Source organism: Neolamprologus multifasciatus, chromosome 13 (genome assembly GCF_963576455.1).
Source record: "Neolamprologus multifasciatus chromosome 13, fNeoMul1.2, whole genome shotgun sequence".
In the NCBI taxonomy this organism is placed as follows: domain Eukaryota; kingdom Metazoa; phylum Chordata; class Actinopteri; order Cichliformes; family Cichlidae; genus Neolamprologus; species Neolamprologus multifasciatus.
Genome location: NC_140451.1, coordinates 30,505,627 through 30,527,542, shown reverse-complemented (window position 1 = coordinate 30,527,542; position 21,916 = coordinate 30,505,627). Strand labels below are relative to the sequence as shown.

Genomic DNA, 21,916 nt, shown 5'->3' with positions numbered 1-21,916 from the left:
TATAAAAACACAACCATAAATGGTTTCCTTCCCTTTACCTCCATTTTTTGCAGACCGCAGGCTAAAAAGGAGAGAGGAATTCTTGAGAAATATGTGGCGAGATACAAAACCGCAGTGACCACAGGCAGCTGGGGATTTTAGGACACAAAAGGGGCGGCGAGAGGGCAACGAGCGACATGATGCTCTCTAACAAAGAACAAGGTTTCATTTACACACAGATGCGCACACACATCCACACATTCTGTTCCAAAGTTCAATGTCTGGAGGCCAAAGTTATCAGGCCAAACACAAAGCTTCTCTCTCAAGCAGAACTTCTGACAGCAACTCAAAACAAGCACACCCAAAGACTTAACAACAGGAAGTCCCTGAGAAAGTGCTGAGGACAGCAGCTTCGAAACAATCCTGCTCTTCATCTGTTTCTGTGTGTCTCAGTGCGTGTGCATGTGCTCTCCCATCTCTTAGTATGGAGATGACAGCATTGTAAAGGGTATTAGTGTTGTAATGAGCGTGACATTTTCAGACCAATTGTGGCGAGGAGGCTGCAGTCATGGCCTCTTCAGTCCACTGACTTTTCAGTTGCATTCAGAGACATCGCAACCAGGAAATCCCCTCCGGTGGTGAGGACAAGATGCTCATTGCTGCAGCTGGATGAAAACCATCCACTTTCAAGATTCTTGCTGCTGACTTTTGCAGATTATGAAAGCTTTCATCTAGCATCACAGTGTCTTTCATTTCTTCGGTTAAAACAAACATGGTACGAACACCTACAGTACTGACCAAAAGTTTTGTGTCACCTTTCATGGCTTTAGATTTTGTTCTCAAGGAGTAAGACTTTTTTTCTGAATGTCTATCAAAGTGAGCTGAGTGTAAATGTGAAGCTCTCAATTTACTGTTCAATCTACATCTCTACTCCCACCTATGGTCACAAATGTGGGTGTGACCGAAAGAACAAGATTGTGGATACAAGCGGCAATAATGGACTTCCTCCGAAGGGGGGCTGGACTCTCGCTTACAGATAGGGTGAGAAGTTCAGCTATCCAGGAGGGGTTCAGAGTAGAGCCACTGCTCCTCCACATCGAAAGGAACCAGTTGAGGTGGTTTGGACAGCTGACAAGGATGCCTCCTGGGTGAGGTGTTCCAGGCATGTCCCACCTGGAGGAGGCCCTGGGACAGACTCAGCTGCTGCCCCCGCGACCCGGCCACGGATAAGCGGAAGAAAATTGATAGACCATCCGTCCATCTAAGAGTTTTTTTGGATGTTGGCTGCTTTTTCACTGATTTTCAGTTCAGTCCCTGAACTTTTTTTTGTTGAACCAATGATTTGTCCCTTATTCAAGCAGCAGGCAGCTTAGCAAAGAACCAATTACTAACTAACCAATCACTCAGTGGCAAAGGGTCATCGGGAGTGAAGAATCCAAATTTCACATTTGTTTCAAATTATAGTCAGTGTGTATGGCAGATACAACAGTATCTAGAGCCATCTGTAAAACACAGTGGTGCCTCTGTCATGGCCAGTGTTGGTCAAGTTACTTAAAAAAAGTAATCAGTAACTAATTACTGATTACTTCCCCAAAAAAGTAATCCTGTTACTTTACTGATTACTTATTTTCAAAAGTAATTAATTACTTAGTTACTTTTTAAAAACACGATTTACAACCTGAATAGGTGATAAAGCGATAGATCTTTCAGCACAATTCTACTTTTTCTGCATAATCATCATACAAAATGTAATCAAATGGAAAAGTCTCTTTTTAAAACTTGTTTTATTAGTTTTAATCTTTTAACTTTATGCATCAAGCAAAAATTTAATTATATGCACCATTCTCTGACTGGAAGAAATTTGTTTAATATTTAAACCTATTTTCTGCACATTCCAGCACATAAAATAAAATATTTTTTGTGTTTACACTCAGTCTTTCAAATAGATGCAAGTAAAACACAGCAGAAAATAAATAAAGTCAAAGACTAGCGGTCCTGTTGCTCTATTTTCACCTGTATAGCAGGAGTAGGGTGGGCGGAGGTTTACCCTGGTGCAGGTGTGCCGCAGCGGTCAGTGGAAGGATACGGCAGTTTCTCTGTGAATGTCCCATTACGTCGTAGCTACTCGGTGTTTGCTTGGAAGTTTAGGGGTTTTTTCGCTGTAAAAAGAAGTTTTCTTCCCACGCACAACGGACACTAATGTTTTTGTCACTTTTTATGGAATCAAACTCAAAGTAAGGTCAGTACTTCCACGCTTTAAACGCTGCACGCTCATACTCTCTCTGCACTCGATATATGATCCATTGTTGATCTGCACACAGCTGTTGTCACGAACGTCGCACTCGCTTACGTCACTGTCATGAGACATTTTCGCAAAAAAAAATCACGGTTTTAGTAACGCAGTAACGCAACGTTCCTACGGGAAAGTAAAGGTAATCTAATTACCGTTTTTGCAATAGTAATCCCTTACTTTACTCGTTACTTGAAAAAAGTAATCAGATTACAGTAACGCGTTACTTCTCTGGTCATGGCTGATTTCAACCAGTGGCTTTCTTGTCAAAACTGATGGAATTAGGAGCACGTACAAGTACTGTCAGATTTGAATCCATCATGCAACACTATCTGGAAAACATCGGATTGGCAACAGATTTTTCTCACAGCATGAAAATGATCCCTAATAAATTAGCAAAACAGCGTTTCTGGGGAAAAAAACCCACATGGTTGGTCATTACTGAAGCAGTGGGGAATTATCTTAACAGAGAGAAGGAAGAAGTAGCCAACGTCCTTCAAGAAGTCTGGAGAACCATTTCTGAAGACTATTTATATAAATTATAAAAAAGCTTGCCTCAAAGAGTTTTTTGAAGTACAAAGGTGGTTGTAGTGAATACATGACAGACTGATGCAATATGTATTTTGTGTCTTTCCATTGCTCAAAGATTGTATAATAATAAACATAAAATGCTTGTTTTATTGGCTTAAGTGGTCACCAGTTAGACAAACTTGATTTTTTAAATGACAACACAACATTATTTTTGGTGTATTCACAGCTAACTGGAGAACCACTTGAACCATCAGCATAACACAGTCCTGATTTCACAGGCTCAACAACCCCCACACCGGATAGTACTGGACCCCAATTACAGCAACTATTCCCCAGAATAATTACTGCAAAGACAAACTCAGTAACTCCACTGCAAGGATTTCCCATCCTCTAAATTCTAAAAACACTCCACTGGCTCAGATTTAATCGGGCACATGATTCCCAATTCAATCTGTTTTACCTCAGCTCACCATTAATGGGCCACAGGGCCTGAGCTTAGCCATCTACCCAATGAAGCAGAATGGCTAATTGTGGCTATTACAATTATTAGGGAGGAGAAAGAAGAGGGGAGGATAGGGTTGTCCTGTGGGTTTGTTAACACTCGACTGAGCTTCTTGATAGGTTTAGTTTTAAGACTGTTCAGCTACAGGTAAGAACAACTGAAACGATTAAACAGCCGAGGGATGTGTAAGAACGACTCTGGGTCCCATGGCTTTTATTCCTTCTTCTTTAAGTGACTCAGCCTTTGGCAAATAAATGTAGAAAAGCACAGTTCATACGACAGACACAAGAGCACACACATGCAGGGAAGTACAGTGAATCATCTGAACCCCTGAAGGTAGGAAAAAAATCAATAAGATAGTCAATTAACATGGGCCACAGATAGAAAGCTGTTTCTGATTCTGTGCTATTTGCTAAAGCAGCAAATCAACTCTAAGGGTAGGGACAGGCTGAGGGCATGAGTCATGAGAGAAGCTGCAGGTTCTCTAACTGTAATGTTTTCAATGTGTGTGTTTGTTTGTTTCCAAGCCTTGATTTTGGCACTTCAGCAAAGGAAATAATTATAATTTATTTTTAAAGCACTCTTTAAAATAAACAGTTACAAAGTGCTGCACAGTCTGGATGAAACCATTTAAGTGGACTCATTTGGTCTCAATAAGCTATCTGGTCTGTCTTCCAATTAATCACATATGGAACGCCGGCATTTCCCACTGGGAATTCGTAGCTATCACTTTTCAACATGCAAATATAACCTGATCATTTTGGTGCTCAGACCTAATCAAACAGCAAGTGAAGCAAAAATAAAAAGAGTGAGTGAGTGCGAGGTGCTCCACACTGGAAGGTAAACATCTTACAATGTTAGACGATGTCGGTTGTCTAACGGTTCCCTGTGAACCAGCACTGATTTTAAAAGAAAGAAGCCTCTTGAAGAACTATGCCCACAGAGAGAGCAGTCATCTTTCATGGCAGGAAAGGGGAAAAACGCACTGATGTGCTCGTGTGTTATATTATTTATCATGATATTTGGCAGGTTGGACCACTGGTTTATCCCACTGCCACTCAGTCAGCTTCCTTATACTGACTTGAGTGTAAAATCTGAAAAATTTAGTAACTAGGGACAATGCTGAAAAGATCAATAGTTAAATTCGTAGCTATCTGCACTTGAATGTCAAGCCACGCCTGGGTCTGTCCAAATTTCCTTACCTGGGAGGCAACCTAGTCAGATTTTCAGTCAGCTGCTCTAAAGTTCAGCTCTGCTCTGAGATACCCTGCAGACGAAGCTTATTTCCGCCGCTTGTCTGCAATCTCATCCTTTCGGTCACTACCCCGATATTCGATCAAAGAGAACACCACAGAGAATTTAACTCGAAGTGGATGTTGGTCATTTTGAAATGACATGGGCAATTTCAGGGAGTCTCATGAGCCACTCACTTCTGAGTAGCGACTCTGCTGTTTTAGGGAAAAAAAGAGAGAGAATGAAACTGATTGCTAATCAAGCGAGTCAGAGCTGGGAGTAATTGGACAAAGCCTCGCTGCGGTGTCACCAATTAGCATCTGAGACTGTGGAGAGGAGCAACATAAATGCTGTTTAATTATGGCCAGTCTCCTTCATTTGGATATGAAAAAGAATGTGCATGGAGGATGGATGAAGGGTGGGAGAGACAGGAAGATGAGGGGAGGAGAGTTTTTAAACTGTAGATTCTTTGTGGAAGAAACTTTTACAACCACTCGGGGAATCTTTAAACATCTGGGCCTAATTTTCAAAAGCACATCCAACACAGATCGATATGAGTCATTACGAGACTGTATTTACACTTAAAACGATGCCATTTTCAAAATATCACATGAAATTAATAATGGCTGAGCTTTTTCTCCAGCTATTGTTTAATACTGCAGCATTTCAGTCTTTTCTCTTTTCCCCTCTGCCCTCATGTCGCCAACTTTCATTCTGCTTCAAATGTTTGGACTGTAATTAAAGCTGCAGTAGGCAGAAATCTAGAACTGAAAAATAAAAAGCCTTAAGGATTTGAAAATAGACAGCCCTTCTCCTGCAGCTGCCCCCCCCCCCTCTGTATTAAGCCTGCTTCATGCAGGCTTTTGGCTTCATACGGGATTCAACTCGGAGTGGGTAAAAGTCCTCTACTTAATCGGCTGCACCGCAGTTTCTACATTTACATTAATTATAATATGATAAGACTGTTGTGGATTTTTGACCAGCAATGCTAAAAGAAACATGATGCCTTTTCACACCACACTGTCACACAATTCTTCAGGCAGCAATGGAGGCCAGGTTCCATCACCTATCTCTGACAAAATATGTTTATAACTAATTTGCATCACCAAATTGATTTTGAAGGACACTTAATTGCTCAATTACTGAATTAACTGCTGAATACTCAACAGACGTTTGTAGATCACTGTCATGCACAAAGCAGTGTTGGCCCAGAACTCAATCTTTCTCCAGCCTTAACCGAGAGATTTGGTTGCCTAAACCGAATTTAAAGGTGTTGAACCCTTTTTAGAAGTTTGGAGTGGTTATTGCAGAGATAGAATTTAAGGCTACGTCCACACATACACGGGTATTTTTGAAAACAGAGATTTTCCGTTTTCGTTTTAAAAAATAATCCCGTCCACACGTAAAGGCAGAAATGAAGGAAAACGCTGCTAGGAACATGCCAAAGCAACAGGTGGCGATATATTCCTAACCGTGTAGAAATGTTGGCCAATCAGAAGTCTAGAAGCCTCGGTGGGAAAAAGTAAACAAAGGCTGTATCCCAATTCAGGGTCTGCAGCCTTAAAGTACGCAGCCTCAACGATCCTCAAGGGCCGCGTACTTAAAGACCGCTAAGGCCGGAAGTGCGAGGCTTGTGAAATGGGACGGTCTAGCCTCTGTTGCGCTGCCCAGGTTGCCTAGCAACCATGATACTAACAGCTGGAAACGTTTCATACAGCTTTGTTTTGACAGAAATGAAGGAGAAAATCTTTTGTTCATTTGTTTGTTTGTTTCTACATGAGCTTTGATCATTCTCTGTAAGATTAAGCTCAGCTATTGAACGGCGTATATTTTAAAGTAAAGGCTTTAAAACCAAGTTAGTACAAACGTCACTAATGTCACATAACTTTGCCGACATGTGGCCAACAGTAATGTTTTAATGTTCTTCGTTATTAAACATTTGCACATAAATAAGTGACATAATATTCAGTACTTACTTAAAGTTTACTCTTCGGCCGCCCCTCATCCGCCGTTTTTTTCTGCAAAATTATCCACACCCACCACCGTGCTATGCATTCTGGGATATGTTGGGCCACGAAGTCTACACCGCCACATCCTTAAAATTCAGGGAAATGAAGGACGCATTTGAGGGCCGCATTTCGAGCAGCCTTCGAATTGGGACAGCCTTCGTCGCGTCGCTGTGACCTAATCGGCCTTAAAATGCGGCCTTTAAGGCTGCAGACCCTGAATTGGGATACAGCCAAAGATGGGGCATAGAAGCAGAACCGAGTCGTATGTGTGGAGAGACAGTAACTGTGTGTGTATATGTAAGCATTTAAACACTGCAGAGAGAACAATTAACAGTAACAGTATTGTAGAAATTCATTTCACCGAAACAATAACGTGGCGCACAGTGTGACGTCAAAAAAGGCGCACACCTTTGACGCTGCGTTTTCTGCGTTTTTCTCGCCCACACGTAAATGCAAAAACTGAGTTTTTAAAAATCTCAGTTTTCAGTGACCGAAAACGCCGTTTACGTGTGGACGAAAGCTGCAAACGCATATAAAAATCTGCGTTTTCAAAAATACCCGGGTACATGTGGACATAGCCTAAATGTATTTTTAGGGTAATAAGTAATCTGGGTAAATCAGATCACTAACTGACATGCAGATACATGTTCAATATTTACTTCCAGTCCTGATTTTTGCCTTAGCTGCATATCTTTCAGTTTTCTCTGCATTCCCACTGCCAGACTGCATCTCATCACTCTGCCTTCTGCCTAAAGGCTAACCCCCACATACACACACAGAATGAGAGTCATGACTAAGGCTCTTTGGTACTTGCACACTGCAACACAAGCCAGGAAGTCCAGACTTGTGACACACACAGAATCTACAGCACCGCATGTGGACATGGTGAGGACAACATTTGACGATAGACTGCATTAAATTTAGACTTCTTCATTTTTCTTCAATTACCCTAAAGTGTTGTCAAAAAATATTCAGATACTAATAACTAACAATTAATCTCTGAACAGATAATCCATCCAATGCTGAACAGTTTTCACCTCTTTCAGTTTTACGCACAACTTCATACAGCATAGATGGAACACACTGCCCCACCCCTGCCTCCCAGCTGAAGTAGTTCACTTTTCAAAACACTGAGAGATCGAATCTCTAAAGAGAGTCCTGGGTCTGCCCCGGGGCTTCCTCCCAGTAGGCTATGCCCAGAAAACCACCTCTAGGAGGCATTGAGAAGGCCTCCCAGTCCGATGCCCAAACCACCTCAACTGGCTCCTTCAATGTGGAGGAGCAGTGGCTCTACTCCAGCCACTCTTCAAAGGAAACTAATTTCTGCTGCTTGTATCGCAACCTCATTCTTTCGGTTACTACCCAGAGCTCGTGAGGGTAGCAACGTAGATTGACCTCTGTGCTTGACTGTGGCCATGGTGTTCTTTGGATCATATTTAGCATTTCTCTTCCTTCAAACACAGCAGGGGCCTTTCTCAATATGCGTACTTGTGCGTACTTGCGTTCTCGTGTACTCGTGATACGTCATCAGTCGGAGACCAAGTACTGTTCCAATTCGAAGTACGCATCAAGCCGAGAACGCGAAAAAGTCCCGGATGTGTTTTCGCTCCGCCCGTTTTATCGAGCATGCATCGGTGGTGACTTGTGTGGACTTGGTACAGCTAAATATCCCAGAATGCATTTCGTCCAAAACTCAAACGCGGCAATGGCGGACGAGCGGGTCTAAAAACTTTTAAACATTACTCTTTCTGGGTCACAAAATAAACTTTTAAGTTCTTTTCAAGCGAGAATGTAGCTGTGTAAACTTCAAATATCTGCTCGATTTATCAAGATATCAAATATTTCCAAACGAGCTCCGACGTTTTCGGAGACGTCTGTGACCCGCCAGCTCCATAGCAGACAGCGAGGTCGAGGATTATTACAGCCGGCGAGAACAGCCGACTCCCGGCACATCGTTTTCAACCCCCGCGGTCTTTTCGCTACTCAGGTTAAACAAACCCCAAACCCCAGTAGTTGTCTATTGTATTGAGTGTCCACTAAAATTAAAATAAAAGCGTTCTAACATCTCACCTGCTTGTTTTTATTAAGGTATGTACATGTATACTATTTTTATTAATAGAGATTTCACTAGTGAGGTTAAACATGATATATAAGTCACTTAGATCACTTCTAAATGTTAATGTTTGGTTTATTTCAGTGTTTTATTTGTTCCTGAGTAAACCGGTTTGGCTGTGATTAAAGTTAAGCTTCATAACATATTACTCACAGTTAAATTAAGGACGGCAGTAAAAACTCCGGACCTGTGACATCATCAAGTACGCTGGTGTTCCAATTGTACAAATCGCGAGTCCGTGCTCGCGTTCTCGGTGAGTACGTACTCGCGTACTTGAGAATTGAGAAAGGGCCCAGGTGTTCTTGGTGACTTTGGTCCCACCTGCATTCAGAACTTTAACAAGCATCTTCGCGTGTAGTTTTGGATTGATCTACCGTCTCTCATGATCATCCTCACGCATGAGCCCAAGAGAAATTGATTGAGTCATTCTGCATTTATTCCATTTCTGAATAACCAACAGTTCTCCAAACTTCTTCCTTAGGATCTATAATCTTGTCCATGACATCATCTGACAAGTCTTTGGTCTTGCCAATGATGGTGGTGATTCTGTGTACAGGTGTGCTTTATTCACACAAGCTGAGATCAGTATTATCTGTAATTGATTGGCTGTAATCTATTATGCAAAGTATATTACAATGCATGTCTATTATGTAATGGCAGATGGGCACACAGCCGTTTATAACTTTTATGTAATGTATGTGTCTGGATCTGGTTAATATTCTCTCTCTACTTAACAATGAACCTACCACAGAGCCTTTTCATACATTTGTAAGTGAACAAACTTCCAAACTCAGCAGGGGATGTTGGCATTGTGGCGAGAGTTGGCATAGTGGTAACGAGTCTTATTATTTCATAACCCAATATCACAGACACAAAGGCCACATTGTTCACCTCGTTATGGGAACGAGAACGTGATGGTCTGTTTGCTTTTCGGTTCAACATTGGCAAAAACTGCTGCTCAAAACCCTTTAATGAACTCATACAACTTGTTAAAAGAAAATTGTATGTAGTGTGATCAGCTTCATGAAATGTGTTCTTTTATTGATCACTAAGCAAATGTCTACGTGACTTTTGACATGAACTCTTGTGCGATAAACAACTAACATGCAGACTTAGAAAAGGGGAACCTCACCTCTGAGTTCTTAGACTAACTTTGTTATCTTTGTACACACACACAAGCTTGTATAAATAAAGAACGCAGACAGTGACAGAGCGCGAGTCCGTGAGTGTCTCCTGCGTATGAGCGCTCTGTGACCGTCCTCGCGAGTAAAGACAACTGCAGTGTTTGTGTTTTCTAACTCAGGTGTCTCAGCTGAAGAATTGTGGGGTGATTCTGAATCCCCTGTCACAACTTAAAGAAAAATAAATGCACATCACATTATATAACATGCTGCAAATAAACCAACAATGGAAAGAAAAGTCCCCTTGTTTTAGCACATATCCTTTTCTCAAGTCTGCAGTGCAGAAGAGAGCAACTCATCAACATAGCAGTGACTAACATACGTGCACACATGCAAGAAACTCTCCCGGCAAAACTTGACACTGTCCCTGAATGGTGACATCATCTCTCTATGCTGGCCTAAAGGTCGCCGATGTCCAGAAGCCGGCCCTGGGCACAAAAACGTCTCACTTCCTCACATGGCTGCATAGTGACACACACTCCCACACACACAAACATGAACACAGGAAAGAGGATACATGTGAACATATACAGGAAATAATATACACACACACACACTAACACAGACAGAGACACACACTTGTCCGACGTCAGAGCTGAGTGGCAGAATCTTGCCTGAAGACAGCAGAGCTCGTTCCAGACATCTTTCCCAAAACAGTCTCATTAGATCCAGTGTGGGTCTGCATGACTATGAGCTGTAACACAAACGACTCTCACCCAGTCCAAAAATAGAAAAATAAAAATGACTGGCTGTGTGTTTTCTAATGGAGTTATTGTAAAGGAAAACCATAGATGGAGTGGAAATTATTTTTGGATTTAATTATGTCCATTTATCTTAAACAACAAAAAACAATAATAATATTATTAAACAACGTCCTGCCCCAGAAAGATAAAGAAGGAAAATGCACAGACAGCAGGATGTTGCCCTGTTTCATGTCTATTTGTGCTGATTCCTTTAAATGTCCACAGCAAGCTCTACTGTATATAGACAAATAAACAAGATGGGTAAGCAAGACATTTCATCCCATGTAGCTTCCCATCATCTGTATTCTTGCTGCTTTAAGCTGATTAATGCGTAAATGTGAAACTCATTCTATCTTTTGACTTTTTTGTGTGCGTAATCAATGATGATATACTCCTAGACTGGCTGCTGAACACTGCCTTTCTACTATCCGTCTGACGTCACTAGCCGTGTCTGGGCCTAAACTCCGCTGCAGGTCAATATATCAAACAATCACTATGGCATTACTGAGAGTTGAAAAACTCTCTAAAGTCTTTCATCTTTAATAAAATGATCAGCGTTCTGCTCTACCAGGTGTAACAATTGAGTTTAACATCCAGGCATCCATGAAAACGGAATTTATGACATTTAACGGAGTTAGCAGGAAGTTAGCAGGAAGTTAGCTCGCTAGCTTCTATCTAAATACAATATGGCATGTCCTGACTGCGGGGTTTTGGAAACAAATTAAAACGTACAGCTCTGTTATCACTTCCAACATAAATGAAGACAGAAAACTAAACAGCAGTGACGTTTGTAGGGTTACTGAAGTTTGGCTAGCTGGTATATAATGATGTGCTACGTGACCGCTAGCGACACAGCTATGTTAGCAACTTAGCATAATATAAACAAGCTAACCTTTTTTCCACTCAATAAAAGTTAACGTGAGTGTTCTCGGTGGTCAGGAACAAATGTAATTGCATGGCAGGATGCTGTAAAAGGACCAAACTTCAGCCAGAAGAACAACTGAGATAATCCATCCACAATAGAGGTTAGTCATTCATATACTGCTGCATGGGCTGGGCTGGAGTTACATCCTAAGGTTTTAAAAACTGAGCTTAAATAAATGATTAGCGGTAATAAAAGCCGAGGGAGGTCGACAGTGATCACTGACTGTTTTAGGAGCTTTTTGAGATTAAATAGAAGAAAATACAAAACATTAAACATGTTAACAACACAAAAGCCATATTAAACGCAGACTACTTTAGGCCCGGAAGTAGGATTCGTCATCACTTAACGACCGGATAGTTATCATAATGTGTGGATAATGTGGAGCCAAATGCAGACTTGCAGACAGAATGAAGAAATGGACAATGAACCTTTATTAGAGTGAGGCAGGTTGTCTAACAAATAAATAAATAGTGTTTCTGCACCAGGAAGATGACTCCAAAGAGCTTTTAGGTGAACATTTGGCACCAAATCTCACCACAGCAGGCAGCATATGTGCAGTGTGCCATCAAAAATTTTGAGGAAACCAGATAAGTGGAGGACAAGAAAACTACAGCAGATGAATAACATCAGATAGTCTTGTCCTTAAGAAATTGGAAACAAATCCAGCAAAGATGTGACACAGGGCCTGAGCAATGCACCTGGCCCTTGGCACCTGGTTGATAAATCTACTGTTTGCAAAATCTCAGTGGAAGCGTGGCTGTCAAGAAGTTCATAAGGAAGAGAAATGGGGAGAAAAGGTGGGGCATGCCAAACTACACAAGACCTGGAATGAAGATCAGTGGCAACAGATCTGATGGAGTGATTAATCCAAATCAGAAAATCTTGGTTCCTGGAGTAGGTCAGGAGAGAGGAACAGTACTGATTATGACAGCCATTTGTAAAGCATGAGGAGGCTCTGTCATGGTTTGGGGTTGCATTTCAGGCAGTAGTGTTGGGGATCTTGTCAAAATTGATGGAATTACGAAAACTTGCCAAAAAGATTTCAGGCGATGTTGAAAAATAAAGGTGATCATATCAAATATTGATTTCCAAACTCATTAGAATTGTATAAATTCTGTTTTTTTCTTATACACTTTATTTATATGTATGTTTGCATTTGTTTCAGTTCAAACTGTCTGAACAAACACATGTCAAATATCATCAAGGTTTATAGTTAAACATGGTAAAACCTCATCTGTGCATTAAAGATAAAGATAAAGATAAAGATAAAACTTTATTAATCCCTCGGGTGGGTTCCTCTGGGAAATTCGGTTTCCAAAAAAGCACAGCACCGACAGAAGTTACAGAGTTACAGAATATTATATATATATATACACATACATAAATACAGAGACATATATAAATAAATATACAAAGGGGATAAATAGAATAAATAGGAATGCAATGTGCAATACAATGTGTAATGAAATTGCACATTTCAAGTATATTTTAAGTGGCATTCTGAGAGGCGAACATATTTTTGCTGCTTCTGGGGAGTAAATTGATTTCCAGGTTCTTAGGATTTCCTGGAACTTAGTGGAAAATAAAAAATAAATTAAGCAATACAAAAAATTATTCCTCTTAGGCCTACCCGCTAGAGAGTAGCCAGAAAGTGTATTTTACACAGTTGGATCAAAGCTTGTCATCCAAGTACTGGTAATTTGGTAGTGGGAAATCTTTAATACTCTCCCACATGAAAGACTATAATGCAACTAGAAAAGTTAATGAGGAGTTATTTCTGTGGCTCTGGTCACTCTTTTTACACTCAGCCTTGAAAAACGTAATTTTAGAAGGAAAGAATTGCACTGAATGGAAGTGCTCGGTAATATCCCAGAAGCTGTGATTCTCAACTTGATGGCTGTTGACAAGGACTACAAGGTATGTGAGCTGTTAACAAACCTACATTCATTTCTTCGTGTTTTATTTAGCTGTTTATCGTCATTGTTATAACCACTATTATTGTATTTATAATGTGTTTTTTAACAACCCAGAGATGATTAAAGACTATGAAGAATCAACCATCTGGACACAAATAGTGTACACTTAGTCTTCTTACACTTATGCAATAAAAAGTAAACCAAGGGCAAGTATGAATAAATATTACTATATAAATTAATCTTTTAGTGAACGTTTCCTCACTTGCTATGATGGCTTTATTATAATAAGAGAAACATAACAAATATATTAAGGAAAAACTCAGTTAATTTCACTGGATTCTTAGGTTTCAGCATTTTGAGTTTAGATATGAAATTCATATATTTTCTTCAATTCAAGTGAGTGAGAAGGTATGAAAAACAACTATAAAATTCTTATGAGCTTATTAATAATGCACTGGTTTTTCAAAGATTGGGAGCCCACTAATTAGCTGATTTGCAGGTCAAAGCAACTCATTTGGAAAGTTTTTTGTTTTATGAAACCTAAATTTTTTAAGCATTAAGGTTTCAAAATGATTCTTTTAAGAGCAAGCACAGCAACTTTATACATTATACAAGTAACACCCTTCATCTTATTAATCCTGCAGGTTTTCTTCAGGATAAAATTGCGTTTCAATCAATTGTGCATCCATGCTCTTTCTTAGCAACCCACACTTCTCCTGCAGAAGGTAACACAGCTGCTGAGGGTGAAGTGTCTTTCCTGAGGCTGCTGCCTCCTACTGTAACTTTGTGACTTCAGGTTAGAGCTCAGTTGAGCAAAGATCTTCTGGGAGCTGAACCACTGCGCAGCAAAATCCCTACAAGGTGCTGTAGGAGCTGGCGGATGCTCAGCATGAAAGATGCAGTAAATAAGTAAATATAACAATCAAAAAAACAAAAACTTACCTGAAGAAGGTAACGAAGAACTGCACCAGGTCCATGATGCTATTGTGCTGAGAGAAAGCAATCTGAGACAAGACAAGAAAGGGAAAGAGAGTGCAAGAGGTTAGTGCAAAATGTACAAGTTTGACTTTTTGCCTCTATGTGACCTTTGAACAGCAGTTAAAATGCAGATTTTCTTCTCCTCCCATTTGTGATTGGAACTTTTTCCAACAAAACCTCTTCCTGCAAACGTAAGAACAACACAGACTATAAAATCCACAAAAGTCACTGCACTGCTTTGTTATTGCTCCTTTTACAGAGCACTGGAAACTAAAACAGTATCTGTTAAACATCTTTCTTTATCCAAGGCCAGCATTCAGACCTCTTACAAAAAACCATTGGTTTTATTCCTGCCTTTTCCATTCAAACATGACACAAACACAAAGAATACAATGTGACGCAGCACCGTATGGTTTGCAGGTTATTATAAGATTAGCCTGTGACTAAAAGCTTCTGGCCTTTTGTGTTCTTCGGTATTCTGCAGCACTTTGTTCAACAATTGAAATTTGACAAACCTACTGCATGCTATAGCTCCACTAAATCCACTGGCTGCATCATCCATCATGCTCTCTGTTCTGGGATGCTGGTGCAGCGTGTGACACTCTGGCGTTCAAAGCCACAGATAGAAAACATGTCGACTCAGTCAATGCACACTGCGTATTTATTGTAATTATTATTAATTGATTTTTCCGCTCGTCTTCAACCATGCAGATATTAACTGGTTTAACTTTAACAGATTATTCTACATTTCAAAACCAGTAAAGAAAAGCACAATTACATATTAGTGAATACAACATCCTGACTGATTATCAAACAATGTTTCTTTATTGCTTGTGGAAACCCGAGCTTCCAATTTACTGTTTCCAATGTCTGCTATACTAATTAAGGCTCATAAAGTTAAAAAATATGATATGGCCTTTTTAAAGTGGCCAAAAACTTCATCTAGTTTGTGCATGTTTAAATGAGCCACATTCTTGTACTGATTTTGTAATATTAAAAGATGTATTATCTATATTTCCACTCGTTTCATCAGCATACACACCCACACATATTCCTAACAGCATGAAAGCCATCCTCACCTCTCACCTCATCTCATCCCTCACTCTGTAACTCAATACAATCCGTGTTTATGAACAGCTGTGTGAGTTTACTGTGTGTTTTGCTGTGTCTATGTAAGATGTGCCTTCTGGCTTCAGAGTACAGTTTTGGCTCTCAGATATGAAAACTCCTGAAAAGCCACTGCAGTCTATGTCTCAAATCCATCATGTTAAGAGGATTATTTATTACAAAAATAATTGATTTTCCATTCACTTTCCTGTCCTGCAGGGACAACAAAAAGCTGATATTTCAGTTACAGTTAGAAGGCACAAAGACTCCTGATATGGATCAAGGCTCTAAGATAAATAACCAAATGACCAAGTCAACCAAAGGCGAGCGGTTAATGAGGATAATTAAAAAAAAAAAAAAAAGGAATATTGGTGTACAAAAGTAAAATTCTCAATGTCTGTGAAGGTTCTCAATCATCCAGGTCATCGTAGTCAAAGGAGCTTGCAAAGAAAAGCGTCTGGACTTCTTTAAGTTACTTGAAGACGTTTCACCTCTCATCTGAGAAGCTTCTTTATATCTGGGACTCTCCACCATTTGACCTTAGAACTGAAGAAGCTTCTTGGATGAGAGGTGAAACGTCTTCAAGTAACTTAAAGAAGCCCAGACGCTTTTCTTTGCAAGCTCCTTTGACTAAAATTCTCAACAGCACAAATTTACTGGCTGCTACTGGTTGGTGGTTTGTTTGTTTTCACTTATGATTTCATGCCAGCAGCACAACCAGTACAGAAGTACAGGAGAAAAGTAGTAGTCATCATCTTAGAGCTAGTATTGGTGTGCCAGTGCACTGAGCAAAATCACTGCTATTGTTTCGTAGAAAACTAAGAGTAAAGTCTAAGAATTGCAATGACCATCTTAGAGCTTTGATCCATTTAGTAATTAAATGGAGTAATTCAATTAGGAGGTCTGCTTCACAGGAAAACTGATTACCTGTCAGTTTCTTCCAAGCTCAACCAGTATGACTGTTATTAATGGTGTTTCCCAATGTCTTAACCACTCATTTAAAATATGGTTACATTTAAGAAAGTGAGCATTCTTGGTTAAGAAAATACAAGAACTGAAAAGTTGCACAGTAGCAGACCAAACAACAATCGATTTGTCAAAGTCCCACTAAGATGACTACCAATTAAAAACCTTTTCACAAAGGAGTTTTTTCAACACGTCAACACGTAATGTGTTTGTATTTGCTGCTATTTTGACATTAACATAAATAAAAAGCTTTTTTTTAATGGCTTAACTGAACAAATGCAAAAGTGTAGCATTTCCACAGACGTCTCAATTAGGTAAAAGTTAGTGACTTGCTTTGGAGTTTCCAAAACTTAAATTTAGTTCTCTTTCAAGCACTCTGTTGAATATTTACTTTGGTTTGGTTTATTGTTTAATTAGATCACCTACAGAATGCGCTCATAAGCTTAAGGAACTGCTGCCCAGATGTTCTTGTGCAACATGTCCTAATATCATTTCTAATTCTTTGATCCCACAGTGATTGCAAGTAGGGATGGGTATTGATAAGATTTTCACGATTCCGATTCCATTTTCGATTCTGTTTAACGATTCGATTCTTTATCGATTCTCTTATCGATTATTTTTTTTTAAAAAAAAAGGAGAACACTAAGGTCAATTAGCTTAGATCTTTGTTTTATATCTTCTCTTTGAACAAGATAGAAATTTAGGAGTAACATGGCCTTACAAACCCAACAGTGAGATCTTAACAGATCCAACCTACGGCTCTTCAATGGGGTGTCACAGGGTCCCCAGGAAAAAAAATTGTGAATGTAAAATAATAAAATAAATATTCTTCTGTAGCAATTACACAAGAATATCCAATAATGTCCCTGCCTACAATTAAACACATTCACTTACCGAAAATCGGGGGCATCTGCTGTGGCAAATGGGTGCAAGCCTTTTACCACAAACTGAGTCACTGCTCGGTGACATTCGTCTATCCTGGCCTGAAAGGAGACGCTACCGGTAGACTGTAGCAAGAACTGCCAGCATCTGAGCCAGACTCTGTCTCTCATCATGGTCACCTAAATGCACAGTAATGGCAGGTTTTGTAATAAGGCAGATCGCGCTAACATAATATGCACTGTTAGTTGATTATTTACCTGCCGCATTAACGGGAGAGGACGTGCAAACGTTACCGCTGCTGCTGGGTTGAGATTCACGAGTCCGGAGCGCAATTAAAAACACGACATTCATTTAAGGTCATCGCGTGTTTTGTGAGCAAATGCTTTTGCATATTCGTAGTGTTTCCTCTCTTAAACTAAATATCTACTTTGCAAGTATTGCAAGTTGCCCTGTTGTCATCCGTTCTTGTAAAGTATAACCAAACTTTTTAGCGTTTGAGCTGCCATGTTTCCTGCCAGGTAAATGACGCTCCGCAACGTGGTGACGTCATTCGGGGCGACTGGAATCGATAAGGGAATCGTTTGCAAAAATGGCAAACGATTCCAAGGAATTGAAACAGTGGGAACCGGTTCTCAACAAGAACCGGTTTTCGATACCCATCCCTAACTGCAAGACAGCCAAACAACAAAGCAGCCCTATTCCATGATGCTGCATCCACCAAAAGACCATCCACGTCTTTTTTCTTAAAGGAACTTTGTGCATTTTTGCCAAAAACGTCAAATTCTCCTTCACCGTCCACAGAGCTTCACCCGTTCCTCCATTTGTAAACTGTTTGTCTTATTGTGGATTAATGAACACCTATGTCTTTAGAATAGCTTTCTTTGCATTTTTCAAACCTCCAGGATATTACATAATGATTATATTAAGGGCCTAAGAAAGTTGTTGTGATCGAGGCATAGTTCATACCAACCAGTCCTTCTTGAGAAGAGCATACTTTATCAGTATGTGTTTCTTTATAGGAGCTCAACTAACACTTTGTCTTACCTCCTTAACTAGAACATCTGAGACCTGTGTTTCTGTTTATTTGTTGAGTGAGTTTGTGCATAAAAGTGTGACTCACATGTAGATGAAGATCAAACCATATTATATAAATAACAAATGTGTCATTCATGAAGAAATATCACTTCTTCCAACTGTAAATTAAATTATGTTTATAAGGATTGATATTAAGTGTATTGGAACAAAAAAAAGATATCCGAGGAGAGACTATGACATCTAATTACTATGAGGACATGTTGCCCTCAGAGTTTCTCTTCAAATTAAAAGCTAACTTTAGAATCTAATAAATTCTTAACAATTAAACTTTAGATGTCTTTAAATGTGCATCAGTTGTTTAATAAGAAATCATCCTATGCTAGACAGACCCGCACTTTCTTATTCTTTTTCATTTTTGCGTTAAGAGGCGAAAAGTCTTTCATTTCGTACTAATTGTCTTTCAAAGGTGTCAAAATCTTACACTTTCTCTCATGAAACTTTAAGATAATATAAAAGAGGTACAGGCAAAGCCACTTATGTACTTAGTAGCACTGAGTAGTAGTGCATTGTGAGGGGTAGACTGTGAAAAATGAATTTAAAAACATTAAACCACTGCAGCTAACTGGGGTTGTAAAATATAAAATAAATACTGATGGGACGCATCAAAATAACGGCTCTGTATTTCAGCCGTGTTCAACATGGGGATACCTTTAAATGGCCCTAATAGTCAAAGAGGCTGCGTCTTTGTCTTCGGTGAATCCTTTGAGACTACTTGGGAGGGGAAGAGGGAAAGAAATGGGGCAGAATGAGCTTAAGAGGTTTACCAGCACTTGTGCAGCAGGTAAAATGGCCTGACAGTGAAAAAGCTGCAGAAAAGCTGATTTTGGTCCAGTGGGACACAGCATTAATACAGGCATCAGGGAGAAAAGAGCCTGGCTTTGCATTCAGGCTTCTACTGCAGCAGTTTACATCATCCCCCCCTGACAATATAAAGAGTTATTATGAGTGTACACACATACTGCAACAAACAAAAAACAAACAAAAAAAAGCACATTTACTGTCAAACAATGGATAAACGTCCTGTACACTGAAAAACAAACGCAACAAAACAAACACAAACTTGCACAGTGGACAAATTATGATCGCTGCACTTAATGCAGTAAGTTTAAACTGCTCCTAATTTTTCTCTCCCGCACTCATGAGTCCCATACCAGCTCCAGCCAACTACCATCATTTCAATTTACAACAACTGCAGTCGTTAAACAACTATAATCAATAAGATGTTTAGACCACACCCTTTTCATCCCGGCACACACCACTGCAGAGCCACAAACGAGAATCTAACACGAGGACAAACACATAATGCAAGCTTAATGTGCACATACGTAGGATGAGCCAATTACCATCAGACAAGTACAACTTGGACAATTTAAGTATAACTTAGAAAGAAGAAGAAATGCACTATATTTATAACTCTTACTGAGATACAGAGGAGATAATTCTATGGTCATTTTCAAGCTACTGTTTTTGCTGGTTTCTTCAAAGCAAACTTAACTGTGTCTCTTGACAGGTTTTATATGCTTTAAGTAAAAACTGCAGAGTGGTATAGAGCAATACTGGCATTTAGATTTTGGCAGCAAAGACCTGTGCACACTTATAGTTTGGCAGTTTGCCATGGTATAACTTGCAGCAACACAAAACTGATGCATAAGAAAATATAAGAAAGTGCCCTAAACTATTTGTATAACCATGTTGTTATCCTGCTACCATTCTTTACATGGTGTAATTATTTGATGGAGACCTGTAGTAAGTCATTTTCAATATCAATCCTTAGCAATAAAAGCCATGTCAATACAATCGCATCAAAGACAAATGTCCTGTGACAATTTTAGCCTCATTCACCAAGACAATGTCACATCTTGGTGATGTTGCCTTTTTTCCGATAATTTTTGTGTGTGTTTTAAAGTGATGCTTTGTCATTAAAAAGGAAAGTTTGGAAACCTTTTGGTACAAATCTAGGTTTTCTGCTTCTGCACAGCATGGAGGGGAGCAAACTGTCAAAGGAAATGAGATGGATAACATGAATGACAGCGTCCTGACTGTGAACAGGCCCAACAGCCTTTAGGTTGACTTTAGGTCGAGTTGTTGACCAGTGATGACAGTAAATCTGAGTAAAACACACTTTATAAATACTACGTCAGTCAGTCACCTTTCTCATCCACTGTGTGTTAATAGACCTCTCTGCTTTGAATCATACTTCTTATAAATCTCTGTCTCTCTTCCACAGCATGTCTTTATCCTGTCTTCCTTCTCTCACCCCAACCGGTCTCAGCAGATGGCCCCGCCCCTCCCTGAGCCTGGTTCTGCCGGAGGTTTCTTCCTGTTAAAAGGGAGTTTTTCCTTCCCACTGTTGCCACAGTGCTTACTCACACAGGGTCATATGATTGTGGGGTTGTTCTCCGTATGTATTGTGAATTATTGTAGGGTCTACCTTACAATATAAAGTGCCTTGAGGCGACTGTTCTTGTGATTTGGCGCTATATTGAATTGAAATGAATTAAATCTGCAAAACTAACGTATGAAACAGCTGGTTGGAGCAGGAGTGATAGAAAATAAATAGTAACTGTACTTCTAATAAAGGGATTCTAACACAGGACTAATATAAGAAGTCCAGTTTCCTTCTTTTATTTCTCAAGATCTCAAAACTACCGTGATCTGGATGACTGAGAACCTACAGAGATAGTGGGATGGGTAATTTCTCAATCACATGAGGCCCCCAGGCAACAATAATCCCATCCAAAAAGGGCTTAAGACAAATCAATGTCAGATACTATAATGGTAAGTAGTGCACTCCTGAAAGATTAGACATCTTTAGTGAAATTTACATTGAAAAAGAGCGATTACATCAGTCCACACAGTATATGCTATTTATGGAATGGAAAGTGCTCCTGTGTGCTTTGCATGTTGAATTATTTATTGCTACATGTTTTCTTTTAAGCCCGTTCATAGTTTTGATGCATCTGTAGGAACAGCTCTACTGAGGTTAGTGGTTTTTAATATACTGCAGCTGTTGTAATAATAATAATAATAATAATAATAATAGATTCTGTTTTTCCACAACAAAATCAGTGAATTTAACTTCAACAAAATGGACATAGCCACGGTGACATCACCAACTAGTTTTGGGCTCATTTTAAAGCCTTAACATCAGCATTTTGGCCAATGCCATGTTATTGATGTTTTGAACAAGAAGGGTGGAGTGCTATGGTGTTAACATTAGCAAACTATGCTACAAAGCTGCAATAATACACTGTGGGGGTGTGGCACAAGCACACATAGCGCTGTCAAAGTAGTTGTGCGTTTTCATGTTGGAGTTCGTTCAATCAAACATTTCAAAAATTACAGAAAATTTTTACGAGAGTCTAAAAAACATGCAAAATGCTCATTGTGCAAGAGTTAGTGGCCAATACTACAAAATAACTTCAAATGAGTTTCAGACATACCTCAAGTTAAAAAAGAAAAAGAT

At 39.6% G+C, this 21,916-nt stretch overlaps 1 protein-coding gene across 1 annotated transcript in view; it reads right to left on the bottom strand.

The window, feature by feature from the left end:
* Positions 1–21,916, bottom strand: part of atrnl1a (attractin-like 1a) — a 384,066-nt gene that overhangs the window by 149,272 nt on the left and 212,878 nt on the right. Inside the window, exon 24 of the mRNA XM_085182462.1 lies at positions 14,365–14,426. Coding sequence (XP_085038588.1) covers positions 14,365–14,426 — 62 coding nt within the window. The remainder of the gene's footprint in view (positions 1–14,364; positions 14,427–21,916) is intronic.